General features: G+C 48.6%; 1 protein-coding gene across 2 annotated transcripts; it reads right to left on the bottom strand.

The window, feature by feature from the left end:
* Positions 1-450: 450 nt before the first annotated feature.
* Positions 451-15,656, bottom strand: RBM5 (RNA binding motif protein 5). 2 transcript variants are annotated; one of them, XM_068408401.1, is made up of 24 exons: positions 15,505-15,656; positions 14,903-15,365; positions 14,413-14,568; positions 12,338-12,407; positions 11,763-11,851; positions 9,368-9,451; positions 8,599-8,659; positions 8,375-8,440; positions 8,065-8,225; positions 7,072-7,169; positions 6,523-6,610; positions 6,232-6,309; positions 6,071-6,143; positions 5,455-5,540; positions 5,035-5,113; positions 4,676-4,767; positions 3,977-4,141; positions 3,357-3,503; positions 3,202-3,273; positions 2,571-2,750; positions 2,305-2,379; positions 1,835-1,932; positions 1,627-1,756; positions 451-1,066 (listed from the first exon to the last, which is right to left on the bottom strand). In XM_068408401.1, exons 1-24 carry the CDS (start codon positions 15,519-15,521, stop codon positions 941-943), a joined length of 2,754 nt encoding a protein of 917 aa, XP_068264502.1. In that variant the 5' UTR covers positions 15,522-15,656; the 3' UTR covers positions 451-940. The 2 variants fall into 2 exon arrangements, with proteins under 2 accessions (XP_068264502.1, XP_068264501.1); XM_068408400.1 differs by lacking the exons at positions 12,338-12,407; positions 14,413-14,568; positions 14,903-15,365; positions 15,505-15,656 and having other exon boundaries at positions 9,368-9,454; positions 11,782-12,319.
* Positions 15,657-16,655: the final 999 nt, after the last annotated feature.

Genomic DNA, 16,655 nt, shown 5'->3' with positions numbered 1-16,655 from the left:
CTCTGGGAGAGGAGGAGGTGGTTCACCATCACCAGCCCCCCCCCAGCTAGGTGGCACTGTGCCCAGGGAAGCCACAGGCAAGCCTGGGTGGAGCAGAGAAACCCTGTGCCAGGCTCCGGCCTCCCCCCCTCGAGGTGCCACATAGGGGCTCCTGAGCAGGACCTGCAAGCTGCAGAAGACATTTCTGCTGGTCCTCTCCTGCTCTCGTAGCTACAGCAGGAAGGGATACAAGGAGATCTGCTCCTCCACCAGCCAGCATCCATGCTGAAGCTGTGAGAAAGATGTTCAGAACAGGTCCCAGCACAGCACAGGGACAGAAGGGCGCAGGCGAGGGGAGCGCTGTGCGGAGGAGACTCCAGGATGGAGTCTCGTCAAGGAAGAAGCAGAACCACAGAAAGGACAAGTAACATTGGCAACTTAATTCTTCATTCACTCACCGAGAAACAGAAATAGGATCATTTTAGGATGTATTTCTTTTGGAAATGAGCCAAACTGGCAACTAGAATCAAAGTCTTCAAAAAGTCTATACAAAGATGTATCATACAAAATGTACAGGAAAGTTCTCCAAAAAAACAAAATCAACCAGACAACACAACAAAAGGATAGCAGAGACGGTGTGAAACCACAGCTAACAGGTCCTGCCCCTGCCCTGGAAGGCAGCAGCGGCATCCGGACAACACGCTCCGAACACAGAATACATTACACTATATACAGGGCCATGTAAAGACCAGCATCCCCTTTGGTCTACCCAGGAGCTCTCCAGCATGACGTTGGGGCAGTCCGGACAATCTGCTCATGGAAGTGTGACATGCCAACAGGAAAAAACAAAAGTCCAAGGGAATGAAACGGTCAACTTCCAGCCATAACCAGAGTACAGCCAGGCCACCGAGGCTACAGTTTAACAGTCAGTTCTAACAAGCTCTTTGCGGGCCAGCACGCACTACTCCATCTCCGTGAAGCGAGCGAACATGGCTTTCCGCACCGCGTCTTTGTACGAATCTGCAGTGGAGACACCATAGGAGCTGCCCTTGGCTCCCAAGCCGGCACCCCTCATGCGTACTTGGGCCTGTAAGGGAAGAGAGACACGCTTCAGCTCCGCAGCAAGAGGCCACAGCACCACACAGGACGCCACAGAAACACTCATGAGTCCACCCAGCTTCCCAAGCTCCCCTGGGAATGCACGCAGCCGTAAGCACGGACAGCAAGGGATCAGACTGCACACAACATCCCACGCTTGCTGGCTTCACGCCACTCCGACCTCACCCCAACAGCAGCCGAGATGGAACTGCACAGAACGCAGCTCCTAACAGCGTAAGCCAGAGCGCAGACAAACCCCGGAAAGCCAGCGGCTGGAGGGAAGCAGCCCACCCTAAGCAGCAGTGGGGTACACAGCTCGAGGGCAGGCCACAGCCTCAGGAGCAGACTTCTGAAGAAGTAAGCACAGCCCTGCCCCTCCCAGCCCCAGCTTTAGCATCTGACAGCACTAACAGGAGCAGGAGCGAACGTGAACAGAGGCAGCTCTGCCGTGGATAGCACAGTTCCTTCCACAAGAGCTCTTCAGCAATGAGTGCTTCTGGATAAAAAAAGGCATCAAACCCCAGCAAGGAAGCATCCATCTCTACTTACCTCAATGGGTGCTGTAATGCCCTGGCATTTTCTTCCCAGGCCTGAACCTTCTCTCCAGCCCATGGCCTGCAGCATCTTGTTGCCTATGTTACTGTTGTCAAGGCCATCTTTGGTGGGCTGCTCGTAATTGCTGCGGGAAGAAGAGAGGAGTTAAGCGAATTGCTCGTCGTGTATTGAAGCAATCGCTGAGGAGCTTCCGAGTACGTACACTGTGCCAGCGTCGTAGGCCTTCTTGCGCTTCGGCTCGGGGGGCTCTGGGATGCCGTACTTCTCCCGCCTCTCAGCTGCTCTGTCTCTGTACTTCATCTGCATGAGGTAACCAGGTTTAGTACTGATTTAAAGACACTTTTGTTCGGCTTTGAGCTATGGAAATAGGCCAAATGCCTGCTATTATAGACAGCTGTTCAGTGCAGCCTGCTAAAACACTGCTTGACACTCAAAGGTTTCTGGTCCCGGTGTGACAGCCCTGAGCTGGAGGTGGAAGGACCCTTCCCTGCTAAGCAGTAGCTGTGGGTTACGGGACACTTCTCCCATGTTACAGGACAGCTCTGAACCTTGACCCAAGAAAGGGTTGGCTTACAAGGATTATCTCAAGTGACATGTGTCAGGATAAGGAGAGCTCAACATTATCTGTGCAGGTTTTCCATCAGCTACTCATCTGCTCATCTCAGCACTGACCTCTCTCTCACGCAGCTCCAAGGCTTCAAGTTCCTGCTCCGAAAGCTTCGATCTCCTATAGATATCCATGTTTTGCTGAAACAAGAGGAGATTCACATTAATGTGAAATGCGCAACAGCTCTTTTATGTAAGGAGCTGACTTCTGGGAGAGCAACAATCCACCTGCGACTATTTTTGCTTTCAGAGGAACATTTTTCTGATGTGGCTTTGGTTTACATACTGAATTATGGCCACGAAGTACCTTCCTGACAGCACAGTGCAACTACCTTGTGCAAGTCGGACAGCTGCTGGTGCCGAATCAGAGCATCTTTGTTTGGGAACTGCCTTCTACACAGCAGACAAGCCATCTTCTTCCAGTCAGTCAGCTTCTCTTCCTCGTTCTCCATTCTTTCCAGTAAGTCCTCATCGTTATCGCTATCACCACTGTAGGCAGCCACAAGGCCCCGCTGGAAAGGAAGGACAGTGTTAAGGGGAGTGCAATGGTGTCACCACAGTCCAGAGGAGAGCCCAGAAAGGGAACGCAGAGGCTGTAGATGAGTTTGTTGCACAGGATAGAGGCGTCGCTCTCTCCTCACTAAGGATGCAAGGCAACTAAAAAGAACCACATACCACAGTGGCTGCAAGACATAGTTCCCGTCAGCCAAACAAGAATTTAGAGTGTTTTCAGAAACCTCAAAACCTCAATTGAGCTCCTGATGCTAGAATAGATCAGAGCTTTCCTCAGCGTATCTCAGTCACCCAGCCTACTGCATGTGCATGGGATCACCGTGACCACCACCACCTTTTACAGGTGATGCTGTGGAAATCCAGGTTGGAAACCACCTATCTGCTAGGCCTCCTCTGAATTGCTCTATCAGTTACCTTCGGGAATACCTCTGTCAGGTATCTCACACTCACCTTCAGTGGATTTTCATCATCCCCATTTTTCATCACCTCTGGCAAGATCTGCTGTCTCTCACAGAGAGTTCCCTGGATGAGACAAGAATGTCATGAGCACGGAGCTCTCTGCCATACCACCCCCTGCCACTGCACAGGACTGCCAGCACCTTCACCTTTTTCTCAAAGAGGGCAAAGCCTGCATCTGCAGCCGCTGACTCTTTCCGCTCCTCCTCCCTGGTGCTCAGTGGCTGGAAGCTATTCTTGAAGTTCTCTTTCTGCTTGTTCAAACTCTTTGCCCAGCGCTCCATGTCTTTAGCAATCTGAAATGCAGAATGGTTTGCTCAGACAGCTCCCCTCGCAGCTACCAATCTCCTATGACACATATTCAATCTTACAGAGAGTTTCCAGAACAAGTCAACCCACTACCTCTTATTTTTACATCACAGGACACTGGATGTAGTGCAGCTGTTTCCCTGCATACAGTGTTCAAAGATACCGCAGCTTGCTTGTTTTACTGTATGAACCCTTCTTATCACTCTAATCCTCTAAGTGACAGCTCAGTTATACTCCCACTGGTCCTGGCATGATTCCATACGCGTTCCTCCTATGCAGAGCCTATTTCTGCACTGAAGCCTTGCCAACTCCACCTCTCCTCAGCCCTCTACAATGCCTGAAAATTGCAGGCATGCACCCCACTGAATAACCTAGTATTTCCTTTGTCATGAAAAGGAAGAACTATTATCCCATTCCAAAGAAGGCTTTAGCCCAGTTACGATCCCATTTTGTCTATTACCTGTTGAGCTGTTTTACTTTTAGGCTTCTCTTTCTTCTCCTTCACTTCTTTGGTGGTGGTTGTGGCAGCGGTTTGCTGGTACGTGGTACCTTCTGCAGCAGGCATGTAGGTCTCCTTTTCGCCATCCCAGTAAAGGTACTGCTGAGTTAAGGCGTTGTAGTAATACTGCCGGAGGAAAAGGGAGTCAGACAGTTAAACGCCTCGTACAAGCTAAGCGTCGAAGGGAGAACCCACACAAGCTGATTCAGACTACTGCATCATGTGCAAAGGTGTTTTGTAGAGTCCAAACAAGTTTTGCAGACTCCACAAAGGAGTCAGAAGGCATGAACTGGCTGAAGCCTCTGTCCCCAAACATGGGCGTTCTGCCCAACAGCACTATGGAGAACCTTTTGCCTCTCCCAAGAGACGTCCCACCAGACCTGGGTGCACTTTGCTGGGCAGTCCGCAACAAAATAGGTCAATGACAGTGTCTGTGACAAGTGCTAATCCTGTATAGGCCAAACTGGGAGGAAAATTAAAGGAGAAAAAAAACAAAGGGCTACACCAGAGGGAAGTCAAGTCCCAGCCCTATGCACACTGCTGAGAGTTATCTGCTACGTTCGGTATTCCGTACACCTCAGTTAATTTCACTCATATGATGAGAGACAGGGAACCAATGGACCTTAACAGTTAAGACAGGTGGGAAGAACTTGTGTTTACCTGGGAATTAGGATCATAGTAGAGCCCTGTTATAGGATCATAATAATATCCTGAAGATTCATCATATTGGTAGGTAGAAGTGTCAGGGACAGCTGTAAAAAAATTAAAGTGTGGGACATGGTGGTTCCAGTCGAATTCAGACAGGTATCGTTCTACATTTCAGGTAAAATTCCGAGATAATTAGCAGCCACGACAGCAGACATGTCTGTAAAGGGCTCTTAATCACCTGTGCAGAATACACTCTCCAGGGACAGCTTCACCACTGACTTACGGTGATAGATCACTCAGCCAAAGCCAAGTCTCTCTCTTGCTATACAGTGACAGCTACCTGTCCCCAAGAGCAACTCCCGATGGCTTACCGTACTTGGTTCCAGGGACTACGCCAGTCGGGGGAGCCGTCTGTGCCTGAGTGCTAGTGGTAGCTGGAGCTGATTGTGTCTGGAAAAAAACCAACAAAACAAAACCAGGAACCTCAATTAGAAAATCTGTCACCAAGGCGCAAGGAAACAAGGACAGCGAGCCAAGGCATGAGCAGCCTACACCACGCATACAACAGCTAGCTCCTCTTCACCAGTACACGTAGCACTCCCCTTTAACAAAGAACAGAACTACCACAGAAAAGAAATGGCACGTCTTGAGACCACAAGCACTATGACTAACCCATGGACACTCAGCAGCTTTGCTGTACCACCCACTTTAAAAAGCAAAGGCCACAGCTAAGCCAGATATCCCACATAACCCCGGTGTTGAAAGCAAGGAGTAATTAGTGCTGTAATTACCGAAGAGTCAGGTGAGTTTGTCTGTTGATTATACAACTGAGGACTCTGGGACACAACTGCAGCTGTGGTGGTAGTGACCGGAGCTCCTGCCAACAGAGAGCAATAATGGATAAGCCAACTAATTTGTAAAACAGTACTTCATCCTGGGGCTAAAATTACTTTGTTTACAGTTTCAGCTCCTAATTCCAGCTTCAGCAGCCAAACAAGGCAATAAATGTTCAGAAGGAGACAGATACACAGTGGGTATTTTCTACCCAGACAAGGAATAGTTTCCTTTTCAGGAGGAAATATTCTGCTCCCAAAGTCAGTGATCCTGGCCTCTGACAGCTGCTAGTGCTGAAGATTTGTCTAGAGCTGCTTACACAGTTCTCATGAGTTCATGGCTTTTGTCAATAGTCTGAAACAGAGGCTGCTCTCTCATCTCACAGACTAGAGGTCCCACTTGAACGAATTTGTTATGGTTCTCTAGTAACACGTACTCATTCAGACAGCCCGAGAGGGAAATGAGCCAAGTCTCCCTTTACACAGCAAGACAACATAAAGGCTGAGGTAGAATACTCCTCCTGCAAAATGACCATCACAAGCAACAGCATCTCCCACACGTCACAAGTACTACCTGATATGGTAGCTGCATCTGTGTCCACCACCCCTCCTTGATTCTGGTAGTACTGCTGATAATCCTGGGAGTACTACAAAGGGAAATGAAAGACAACACAAGATGAGCAGATACCCAAATTACAACAACCTACTGGTTAGAGCACAACCGCCACTACTAACCTGAGCATACTGTGTGTAGCCATCCTGTCCTGACTGGAGGTAGCTGTAGTCAAGGGTGCTGCCTTCTCCTGTCTGTGGCTGAAATTCAAGGAGGTAATTTTTGTCAGGGACAGGTAAGTTACTGCATTTAAGAATTTCACCACTGCTTAGGCTCCAGCCTAACTGTCAGAGCAGATCCGTCATAGCAGCTTTGGTCAGTTCAACCAAGCAAGTGGCCAGCAGTGAAATCATATGCTCTACATTTTCATTTTCAGGAAAGCAGGACTATGAGCAACAGCCTTAAAACCATACCTGAGTGGACGACCACTGAGCTGCAGCAATGGCTGTACTTGCCACAGAGAAGGCGCTGACTCTGTTACCATCTGGGAGAAGCAAGTCCCTGTAACCATAAATCACCCATCTGAGTGAATACTGCTTTTTTCCAAAGTGTCTCCCTACGCAAGGAGGTAGAGTCTGCCCTTACGCGTGGATTTCTTGGCAGTTATAAAACATTCTGATTATAATGAATGAGCCAAAGCACTGCTTGGCAAGTAAAGGAACTTTAGGTTCATTGCTGTACAGTCAGTAACAAGCAACTACATCTCCAAGGAAACAAGCGTGCTGTATACGCAAGCAGTCCAATGTTTTCTTCAGAGGACTGGAAACAGGGGTGGCAGGAAACACTGCTTTCACTCTCCTCACACACAGTGAAGAGCAGGATGCATGCAACACAAGACACTTAAGGGAGTCAAAACTTTGCAGTGACAGCTATCTTAATAAAAGCCTGGGTGACAACAAAAAAATCTCTAATATAAACAGGGGGAGGGATAAAAAAAATAATCAACTGCTATCGCAACTCACTTTCTGGCACTCTTCGCAAAGTCAACACCAATTGTTTTGCCATCAATTTTTAATGGTGGCTGAAGACTCTGTAAAATCTGCAGCAGCTGAGAAGCATCCTACAACAAAAAAATACTCATTATTACAAGAGGCAGGTTACCGAGGATTCAGAACTTCCCAAAGCTCCAGCTTTTCACACACAGCCACTGAGAGCAGCTAAAGCTGTAACACCTCCATCTCCTACTATACACACATAGGAGAGAAGAATGGGATGGATCACAGCCCACGTGCAAATAACGTGGGTTTCACCTTCCAAAATCTTGGCTTTATAAAGCACATTTGCCCCAAGTTACGCCAAAAGGCAGGCCAGCACAGACTGAGATCGGGCACCAGTTTTCATACAACAACAAACTGTTCCACTCTGTCTAAAGCAGATCCAAACAGATCACACTGCTGATCAAGTTCAGTATATGCAGGAACAGAGATTCCACTGCCCCCCAGGGACCCTGTGCCGCTATCTGACCTCCCTTACAGTTAAGAGGTGTTCCTGCAATTTCCCATGTTTCAGTTTACGGCTGTTGCCTACTGTCCCATCCCTGTGTAGCCTCAAGAACGTGTCTCTGCTGTCCCTACACCCTCCCACTGGATGCTGCAGAGAGCAGCAAGATCCCCCTCCTCCCCCTTCTCAAGGTGGAAGCAGCCCAGTTCTGTGGGCACTTTCTCCCACATTACATGCCCCAGACCTTCATTTCTGTGATCAAAATATGATCCCAGACTATTATTTTTGTGATCCAAGTGTGAAACTAGCCTTCAATCCATGATAGCACTCTGCTACAGAAGTAGCTTTCCTCCGTGCTCACAACACCCTTCCAAACTGCAGCTTTGACACACTGAGTGTCAATTAACCCTTGGTGAACTGAGGCGGTCCTTCAGACAGCTCAAAGGCTCTAACTGCTTCAGCTACCGAAGCACGTTAACAAGCTGTTTCTCTCCAACGCATCGTAAGGCCCTCACCATGGCAGAAGACAGCTGCACAAACGCAAAGCCTCTATTCTGCTGAGTCTGCTTGTCTTTGATAAGACGAATATTATTGACTGCCAGAGATGCATACGGAGACAAGGCAGTCATGATGGACTCCACTACTGTGTGAGGAGCAATGTTTCGGAGAATGATGGCTGAGGAGAAAAGAAAGTAGGATGTTAGGTGTGCACAAAATGGCTTTCCAGAGTGCTTCAAGTTCTTCAGCAGGCATGATGAGGCACAGGAAGGATTTTAGTTCCTCTCTTTACACTTCACATTATACAATAAGTCAAGGGCAACTTACTGTCACAGTAATAATCCACAGACTGCACAGCTTCTGCTGCTCCAGGTGGTACCTCCTGTTCTGAATCTTCGTAAGAAGAGGAAAATATTTGAGTCACAATATGGCTCATTCACTCAAACTCAGCATTTCACAACCTGCCTAGGACCTCCAGTGAACCTTGTTTCCTACATAGGACAAAGTTTCCCACAAAATCAAACACAGCCAAAGAGATCAATGCAACATACCAAATTTGTCCGCTCCACAGCGGAAACATTTTAGCCTCCTTCGGAAGTTGTAAAGGCAGCACTACAAGGAATAAGGGAAGCGCAGTAAGAACGCACGTAATTTGTAACAATGCTGCCATTGGCTGTACAATAATGAAAACTAGACATTCACACAAAGTAAGAGAACGAAGCCAAACCCACCAGAATAATCGAGAACAGCAAAACCCACCCATGTCCATATCACAGCTGCTTTTCACAACATCGCAGCTGTTTTTTCCCTGCTCTTCCTGAAATATTTAGTTATTTTAACTGTGTGGTTTTCAACTGAAAATCCCAGGCATAGTAACTACTTTAAAAAGCGATGTTGAAATGAAACACAGGCTGGAAACCAAGGTAACTTTACTGACAAAAAGTGTAGTTGAAGCCTGACAAAACAGCCTGGTCTTCATCTTACTAAATCATGGCCACTTTGGGGGGCAGTGTCAAACAAGGCACACACAGCAGTATGTAGCAGACCAGCAGCAATTCAATGCTAGATTAGCCATCACCTAACAACTTCACATTCTAGCACCGCTCACTGCTCACTCTCTGTGTCTTCTGGGGCAACACCTCCGTCACTCAGTCTACTTTGCCACCAGAGCTAAAAACTTTTTCATTTCTTACTATTCCTATGTCATGCGGACCAGCAGTACGAGTGGGTCTGAATACACATCACTTTGTTCAAACCACTGAGCTGGTGAACAGCGCTGAAGCCAAGACAAACGCCTTCCGACAAAAACGTGCACTATACCTTGTTGCAAAGCCAGTCCTCAAATTTAGGCCTGGGGTTGCTGTAGTGCATCGCAATCTGCTTCCCTTGTATCACCAGCTTTTTCTGCAAAAAAAGTGGTTTCAATTATTCCTGTATCGAGGCACACATGTTCATTTTCCCATGGCAGAGCACCCTTCGGAGGAATCAGTGCTCCTGAATTAAATGGACAACATATGGGGAGGATGTGGAGGACAACCACCGCCACCTACACCCTGCCCATCCAATCCTGCAGAGAGGAGGACGAGGGCAGTAAGAGAATGGGATGTGGAGCAAAGATAAACGGAATCAGGGAGTGTTGAAAAAGCTGCCAAACACTGAACGCTGACATGGAACCAGGAAGTGTCTCGAAGGAGACAAAGTCCTAACCTGCTGCGTTCTGGATTAACACATTTTTAGGAGTCTCTTTGCCCCCACATTTCTATTCACTTCTGGCATAGCACTGAGAGACTTAACATGTCCTTAGGTGACTGCTTCACTTCTTCCCCTACTCCAAACACCCCAGACCTTTTTACAACCACATTTGGATTACTTTTCCAAGCACTTTCTTCACAAGTGTCCCTTTGAAAATACAGTAATTCCTCCCAAAGGGACCCTGCTCAGACTTCTTGGAGGCTGGCTCACAAGTGCCATCAACCGAAAGGTAACTCAGAGTGGTTTCGACTAATGCATCAGTTCAATTGGAAGCCTGCACGAGAGGTTTGTGTTCTTCATTCAGGCAGGAGCTCTCCAAAATGAGTAACTAGACTGCAAGGGAAGCTTCTCCCAGGGGTAGGAAAAGTTCATAATGCTTTCAGCATGTCCTCTCACTCTGGCTTCAGAGGAGTTAGGAATTTACATCGATTTAAGCAGCCTTGCTTTTCAGCCTCACACTTTGCCAAGCATGGCTATGCAGAATGCCCTTTCAAAATACGGCCATCCACATATTTTGGTCAAACAGGTGGAAGTATGTCTGAGGAAGCGCGTGCTAGAGGCTGAACCCCAGACATTTTAATAGAAAAACGATTTTTATAGCAGGTTGGCTTACTGCAGAGGTACCACAGAAGCGCCAGGACCAGTGGCTTTTCTGGTAACAGGGTCTGACAGAGATCTAGCATGTAGCATGAATAAGGCTCTCACATTCTGCACAACTAAATAGGGCAAAGCCATTTCTCCTACCGGCAGGAGGGAGGGTTGGAGGGCCCAGCACTCACTGGATATGCACACATAGAAACAAAGCTGCTGGCATAGTTGCAATACATCATTCTTTCATCTAACAGTCAGCAACTGGGCTGCTGGGGAGATTCTACGTTTTCCCTGCTACTAGGGTGGCTGGTTACTGGAGTGAATTTGAATACGTTTCAATAAATTATGCATCAATACAGCTTTGTATATATTAAAATTATCTTGTTTCTGAAAATGTACTCAGCATTAATTTCTTGAAATAAATCTTTCCACTGCATCCACCAATCCTACTGAGCAGTATGTCAGGAAAACAGAACTTGAACACTGCTCTCTGGCTGTGGAAATCACCCATGGTACGGGGCATGTGAAACCCTATTCCAGCATAAGGCACACAACAACTTCCATCTGCTGGAACTGCCTCTGGATCCCATTACGGTGCCATTTCTTTACGCATAACACCGACAGAGCAGAACACTGTTCCTCGTGCTGCCCAGGGACCATCACATCAAATACTCAGTTATATAAAAAAAAATGGCTTGATAAAAATACTCTCAAAGTGAGCAAAGTGTAAGTTCTGTTGTTAAAACAGATTATGATATTCAAAAAGGAGTAAAAGCCAGTGGAACTGTTTGCAGTGCAACAGGAAAATCTCATTGGAAAGACAGAGGACTCTACAGCATTTTGGCTCCTATCAAATCATACTCCAAAAAAGCCAAAATACACACATATGTGAGAACTCACTCTCTACCAAGTTTAGTTGGAATAAACATGCTTTTCCTCTAGAAGAGCCAGTTCTCCCCCTTTAACTGGGGGAACGCAACTATTGCCACGAACTGACACTTCTCTTCCAGAGTTAATCCAATGTAATGCAGAGATCTGGTGCTTTCTCTGGCAACAGAGAAGGAAACGTCATCTGGAAATAAGTTAGCATTTCCTCAGGACTACTTGCTAAACCTTCATAAGCCAATTAAATTCAAAACCACATCATTTAAAACAATGGCATGTTTTTACCAGGAGCACTCAAAACAGCCAATTTTCCCTCCTAATTTTACTTGCTATTTTGTCCTACCGTTACAAATTTTAATATATACAAAGCTTTTATTCTTTTAAATCACTGTCATGGAACAAACCACTCCTTCCACCTTTATTTTTTCCTTTTTTTTTTTTTTTTTTAAACTGTACAGACTTGTTCCATTTTCAGGAATATCTAGACTTGGTGAGTGAAGCAACTGATTGGCTTCCATCCAGCTGTAGCATCTTGAAAGTGATAAAACTCCACGAAGGCGAAACCACGGCTTACACCTAGAGACAGCATCAGATATAGACGGGATACTTGTGTTAGTCAGTTCCTTTAAAACAGGCGAATCTCTCTCCAACTGCTTCATTACTTCATGACAAAGCAGCTTTACAAATGCGACGTCAACTGCTGGGATCTGCTTGTTATTTTGCCATGGCAAGGAACCAAGCTCCCTTAACTGGCTACATTTCACTTGATTTGAATCCATGTTTAAAGGTAACCATGCAACAGACTACATACTATTAAACAGGTTTATACTATTATTACTTACCAATACCTGTTAACAAAAACCCCTGTAGACAGACTTCTTTTAACATGTTGACCAGCTATCTAAAAGTCTTCCAAAAAGCCACATTCCTTAGCCATGGCAAACCTTTCATCTTTTATTTTTTTTTTTATTGCATGTGCTTGCAGTTTGGGGACAATTCTGGACACTCTTTTGGGCTGGGGAAGAGGAAAGTGATGTCAGAAACTGGATTAAGAGCTCTCACCTGTCTTTCTTTTCATCAGCCTCACGTCTGCAGGCTGAGGACCTTCAAAGGACTCAATAAGCTCCCGAATCTGCGTGAGATTTTAAACATACAGTTAAATTTTCACATCTTGGCAGACAGCTAGGACACTCACAGAAGCAACCTACCTTACAGTACATGCAAGAGGTACACAGAAACATAACATTCTCAACACTATCTCAGAGAAAAAGAAAACCTTTAGGGAAAACCTAATAGGAGACTGATGAGCACCAGAGAACCCACATTGTCCTTTGTTACACTAAAACAACTGTCGTCTTCACTCGGACCACAGAATCTTCCAGAATCTGAATCACTACCATCTTTGTGTTCCAACGTTATTTGTGCGAGATTTATCAAATACTGTGCTTGCTCCAAAGTTTTTATGAAGAACACTGTCAGCATCCCTCTCCCTGCATATCTAAATACCCCGGGGCTCCTAGCAAAGAAAACCAAGAACACTGTAGTGCAAGGCTCCACAACGTATGCATTGTTAAGCCTCACACTACAGTTCGCACCCTCTAACAGTTCCCCTTCTGCCTTCCAGGGGATAAAGTGGGTTTGTGAAGACTGTATCGTCAAAGAACAAGCTGAAGAGGTGTCAGTTCTTCAGCCATAACAAAGCTGCTTGAGGCACAGGCTACATAAGTTACTGTGGAAAGGCATACAGGAAAAAGAAATGTTAACAATTTTTTGATGTTAGAGCGTAAGACAAAAGGAGGGTTTCAGCAGCTCTTACAGAACCCAAGCTACGTTACATACAACAGGACCACTCAGCAGACTCAAAACTGATCTGAAGCTGCCCATTTACGCGCTCACTGGAACTGACCTCTTCAGTGCACATAGCTTTTTTTCATGAAAAAAGTGGAAAAAGCTGAAAAATATGTACACAATCTGAAGTGTTGAACTACGGTTAACTTAAGAGAACAACTAGTAGTTCCAAGATGCATCATCTATGCTCTAAAGACAAGTCCAGAATTAAACTTTCCCATAAGTTATGCATATATTTGCACAACTGTAGAGCTACAACATTAATAGCTCAGAAATAAAAACCTGTTTTGAAACGTTCTGTGTAATGTCTGACTTGGGTTGTCTCATTTGGATGCAGGAGCCTACACTTTAGCAAGTACTTACGAAAATATCAGACCAGCACACAATGATTAGAAAGAATGTTCAATATTAGCAGAGCAGTAAATAATCAAAAAACAAAGCAAAAAAAAAAAATTCCATTGCAGAAATGGTGCAAAAGGATTCTCTGCGTCCGCAATCGATGCACAGAGATCTCTGAGGCGGAGGGGGAGTCTGTCTGAAAACAAACTGGAATAGCTCCGCTTTTACAGGGTTTCCCCTCGCCCCTCAAGTACCAGTTCTAAGTTTGTGTCTTGGTAATCAAAATGATCCAGCAAGGAAGGAAAAAAACTTAAAAACAGTAAGAAAAGAAAGCTCAAAGCTGACGATCTTCAGTATCTTTCTATAAAAAACAGTTAAGATAGCCATGTACCAAGCTCATTTGTACTTCCTCCGTCAGCTCCACAGCAGCCATTTTGTGATTTCACAACTGTACCCACAGCAAGCGGCTTTGTGCAGGGCTGTACTCAGCTGAGGAGCTCAGTGTGTGTGTAACTCCGCCAGTCAGAACTTCTGGCCTCAATAAAGCCCAGAAAAATTCAACTAAGTACCTTCTCTGTCCCAGAGGTGGAGGAGGGAGAACAAGAGGAAAAAAAAATGTGCCTCTTTCCTCCTAAGCAGAAAAGAGCAGGGAGTCTACAACCCACTCTTACGGAAAGCATCCAAACATGCATGAAAAAAAAAGACTACTCACAGACTGTTCCATTTTAAAGAAACTGCTTAACATTCAACTGACCTCTGTTACTTAACAGTGACAGATAAATCCTTTTAGGATTCAAAATGGCAGTGCAACAGACACGCTGGAGAGGGGGCCACCATGATGCAGCTCTCAACAAAATGGCAGAAGCAGCAACTACCACGCAGACCTACTGACACAAAGCTGCAGACTTCCCCGGGCACAAGAAACACAAAGCCCCTTCCTGGCTACTTACATCGCTCTCTGTAACCGTGATGGGAAGGCCACGTAACATGATGGTTTTACTTTCTTTCTCATCGTTAATATCGTTCCTGTAGTCGTGCTCTCCATAGTCGCCATCTGAATGGTATCCATCTTCTGATTTGTCACTGTTCCTGCGCTCCCGCTCCCTCTGAGAAAGCAGCGCCCAGAATTAACCACCGCAATTCCCAGCGGTGTGCCCCCGCAATGCCATGAAAACAAAGCGTAACAGAAACACCAACTCTCCGTACGAGCACTTTTCACAGGTTTATTTCACCTTTAACAGCCTCAGGCAGAACACCGAGCTCAGCCCCCCCACCTTCTGGCCAGGGCCTCCCCTGGCCCCAGGAGGGCTCGCACCGGGACCCCGGGCTGGTGAGAGGCCACCAGCGCCCACCCCGGCCCTCTCCCTCCCCCCGGAGCAGCCAAAGCTGCCCCTCGCTGCAGCGCCCAGCGCCCCGACCCGGCTCGCCCACCCCACTCACCTCAGGGCTATCATAGTCGCGACTATCGTAGTCTCTATCATAGTCTCGGCTATCGTAGTCTCGGCTGTCGCGACTGTCGTAGTCTCGACAATCCCGGCTGTCGTAGTCCCGGCAATCGTAGTCTCGGCTGTCACGGCTGTCGTAGTCACGGCAATCACGGCTATCGTAGTCCCGGCAGTCTCGGCTGTCGCGACTGTCGTAGTCTCGGCAGTCCCGGCTGTCGCGACTGTCGTAGTCTCGGCTGTCGTAGTCTCGGCAGTCTCGGCTATCGCGGCTGTCATAGTCTCGGCTGTCGTAGTCCCGGCTGTCGTAGTCGCGGTAGTCATCGTAACGGTCACCGCGGCGCTCCTCACTGGACCTCTTGTAGTCCGAGTCCCTGCGCCGGCTCCGGGACTCCCGCTCATCACGGTCCTCCCTCTCCACGATAGAGCCGTAGCGGCCGCTCCGCTCCGTCCTGCTCACGCTGCGGGGCACACCGGGCCGAGCTCAGAACGAGAACGGCCCGCAGCGACCCCCCACCATCGCCCACCCGCGGGGATGCCCGCCCCCTCCCCTCTCTCCATCCTCCCCTCCCCTCCCCTCGCCCTCCCACCCACGCTCACCGCTTGTCCGAGCCCATGGCGCTGCCCGCGATCCGCAAGCCCGCAGCGCAGCGCTAACCCGCCACCGCAGGGGCGCCGAACAGACGCGCGCACCCCCTGTCTGCCTCGCCACAAAATGGCGCCGGGGTGACTGACCGTCTTCTACCCAGCCTGCACCGCGCCCGCCGCCTCGAACGTTCCAGGCGGTGCGCAGGCGCGGCGCGGGCCGCCCGCCGCGGGGCACGCCGGGAGCCGCAGTGCGGGGCGGGGGCGGTGTCTGCCGGCGGACTCGTGCCCGTCCCGGTGGGTGGGGGGTCCCGGGGGGTGCGGGCTGGAAGGGGCCTGCGGGGGCCAGGCCAGCCCCCTGCCCGGGTCAGGGGCACCTGCAGCTGGGCCAGGCTGCTCAGAGCCCCGTCCGGCCCGGCCCGGAGCGCTCCCGGTGATGGCGCACCCGCAGCTCCTCCGGGCAGCCTGCTCGGCGTCCCGCCGCCCTCATCACAAGGCATCTCTTGCTCGTGTCCAGTCTGACCCTGCCCGCGTTCTGTGTAAAACCTTTGCCCCTCTCACTACAGGCCCTGGTAAACACTCTCTGTCTCCTACAAGCCCTCTTTGTGTGTTGACAGGCCCCCGCAGGGTCTCCCCGAACGTCTCAAGGCCGAACAGCCCCACCTCCTCCAGCTCCCCGAGACACTAAACAGTGCGAGCGCCAGCACGGACCCCCGAGGGACACCGCGCGTTGGTGGTTTCCACTTGGACCTTGAGCCATTGACTATAGAAGTGGGGAACCTCCGGAGAGGGTGGTGGGCCCATGGAAGGACACTTTTACCTTCAGGTCCAGGCATGGAGAAGCAAAGAAGATGTAAAGAAAAGGGAGCGCTCAGGGAAGCACCTTGCCTTCCCCAGGCTTGACACCAGCCACCACCTCCCGTTCTCGTTCGTGGTCCCCACTCCTGTGTTCCCCTGCGTTCAGACCTTCCCTGCCCGTTCAGCGAGGCCGCGGGTGGCACACGGGGTGGGAGCCCCTGGCCTTCTCCTGCCGCTCCTTGCTTCTTACCCCATCCACCCCAGCTCCTCCATGGGCTGCAGTCCCTTTGGGGGAGTACCTGCCTCGGTAAAACTGAATCACTATTTCTGTCCCTGAGGGAGGACATGGGGCTGTCCCCTCCCCTGCG

The sequence above is a fragment of the Nyctibius grandis genome, chromosome 10 (genome assembly GCF_013368605.1).
Source record: "Nyctibius grandis isolate bNycGra1 chromosome 10, bNycGra1.pri, whole genome shotgun sequence".
Lineage (NCBI taxonomy): Eukaryota > Metazoa > Chordata > Aves > Nyctibiiformes > Nyctibiidae > Nyctibius > Nyctibius grandis.
The sequence above is the reverse complement of the archived record's forward strand: the minus strand, read 5'-3'. Positions and strand labels throughout refer to the sequence as shown.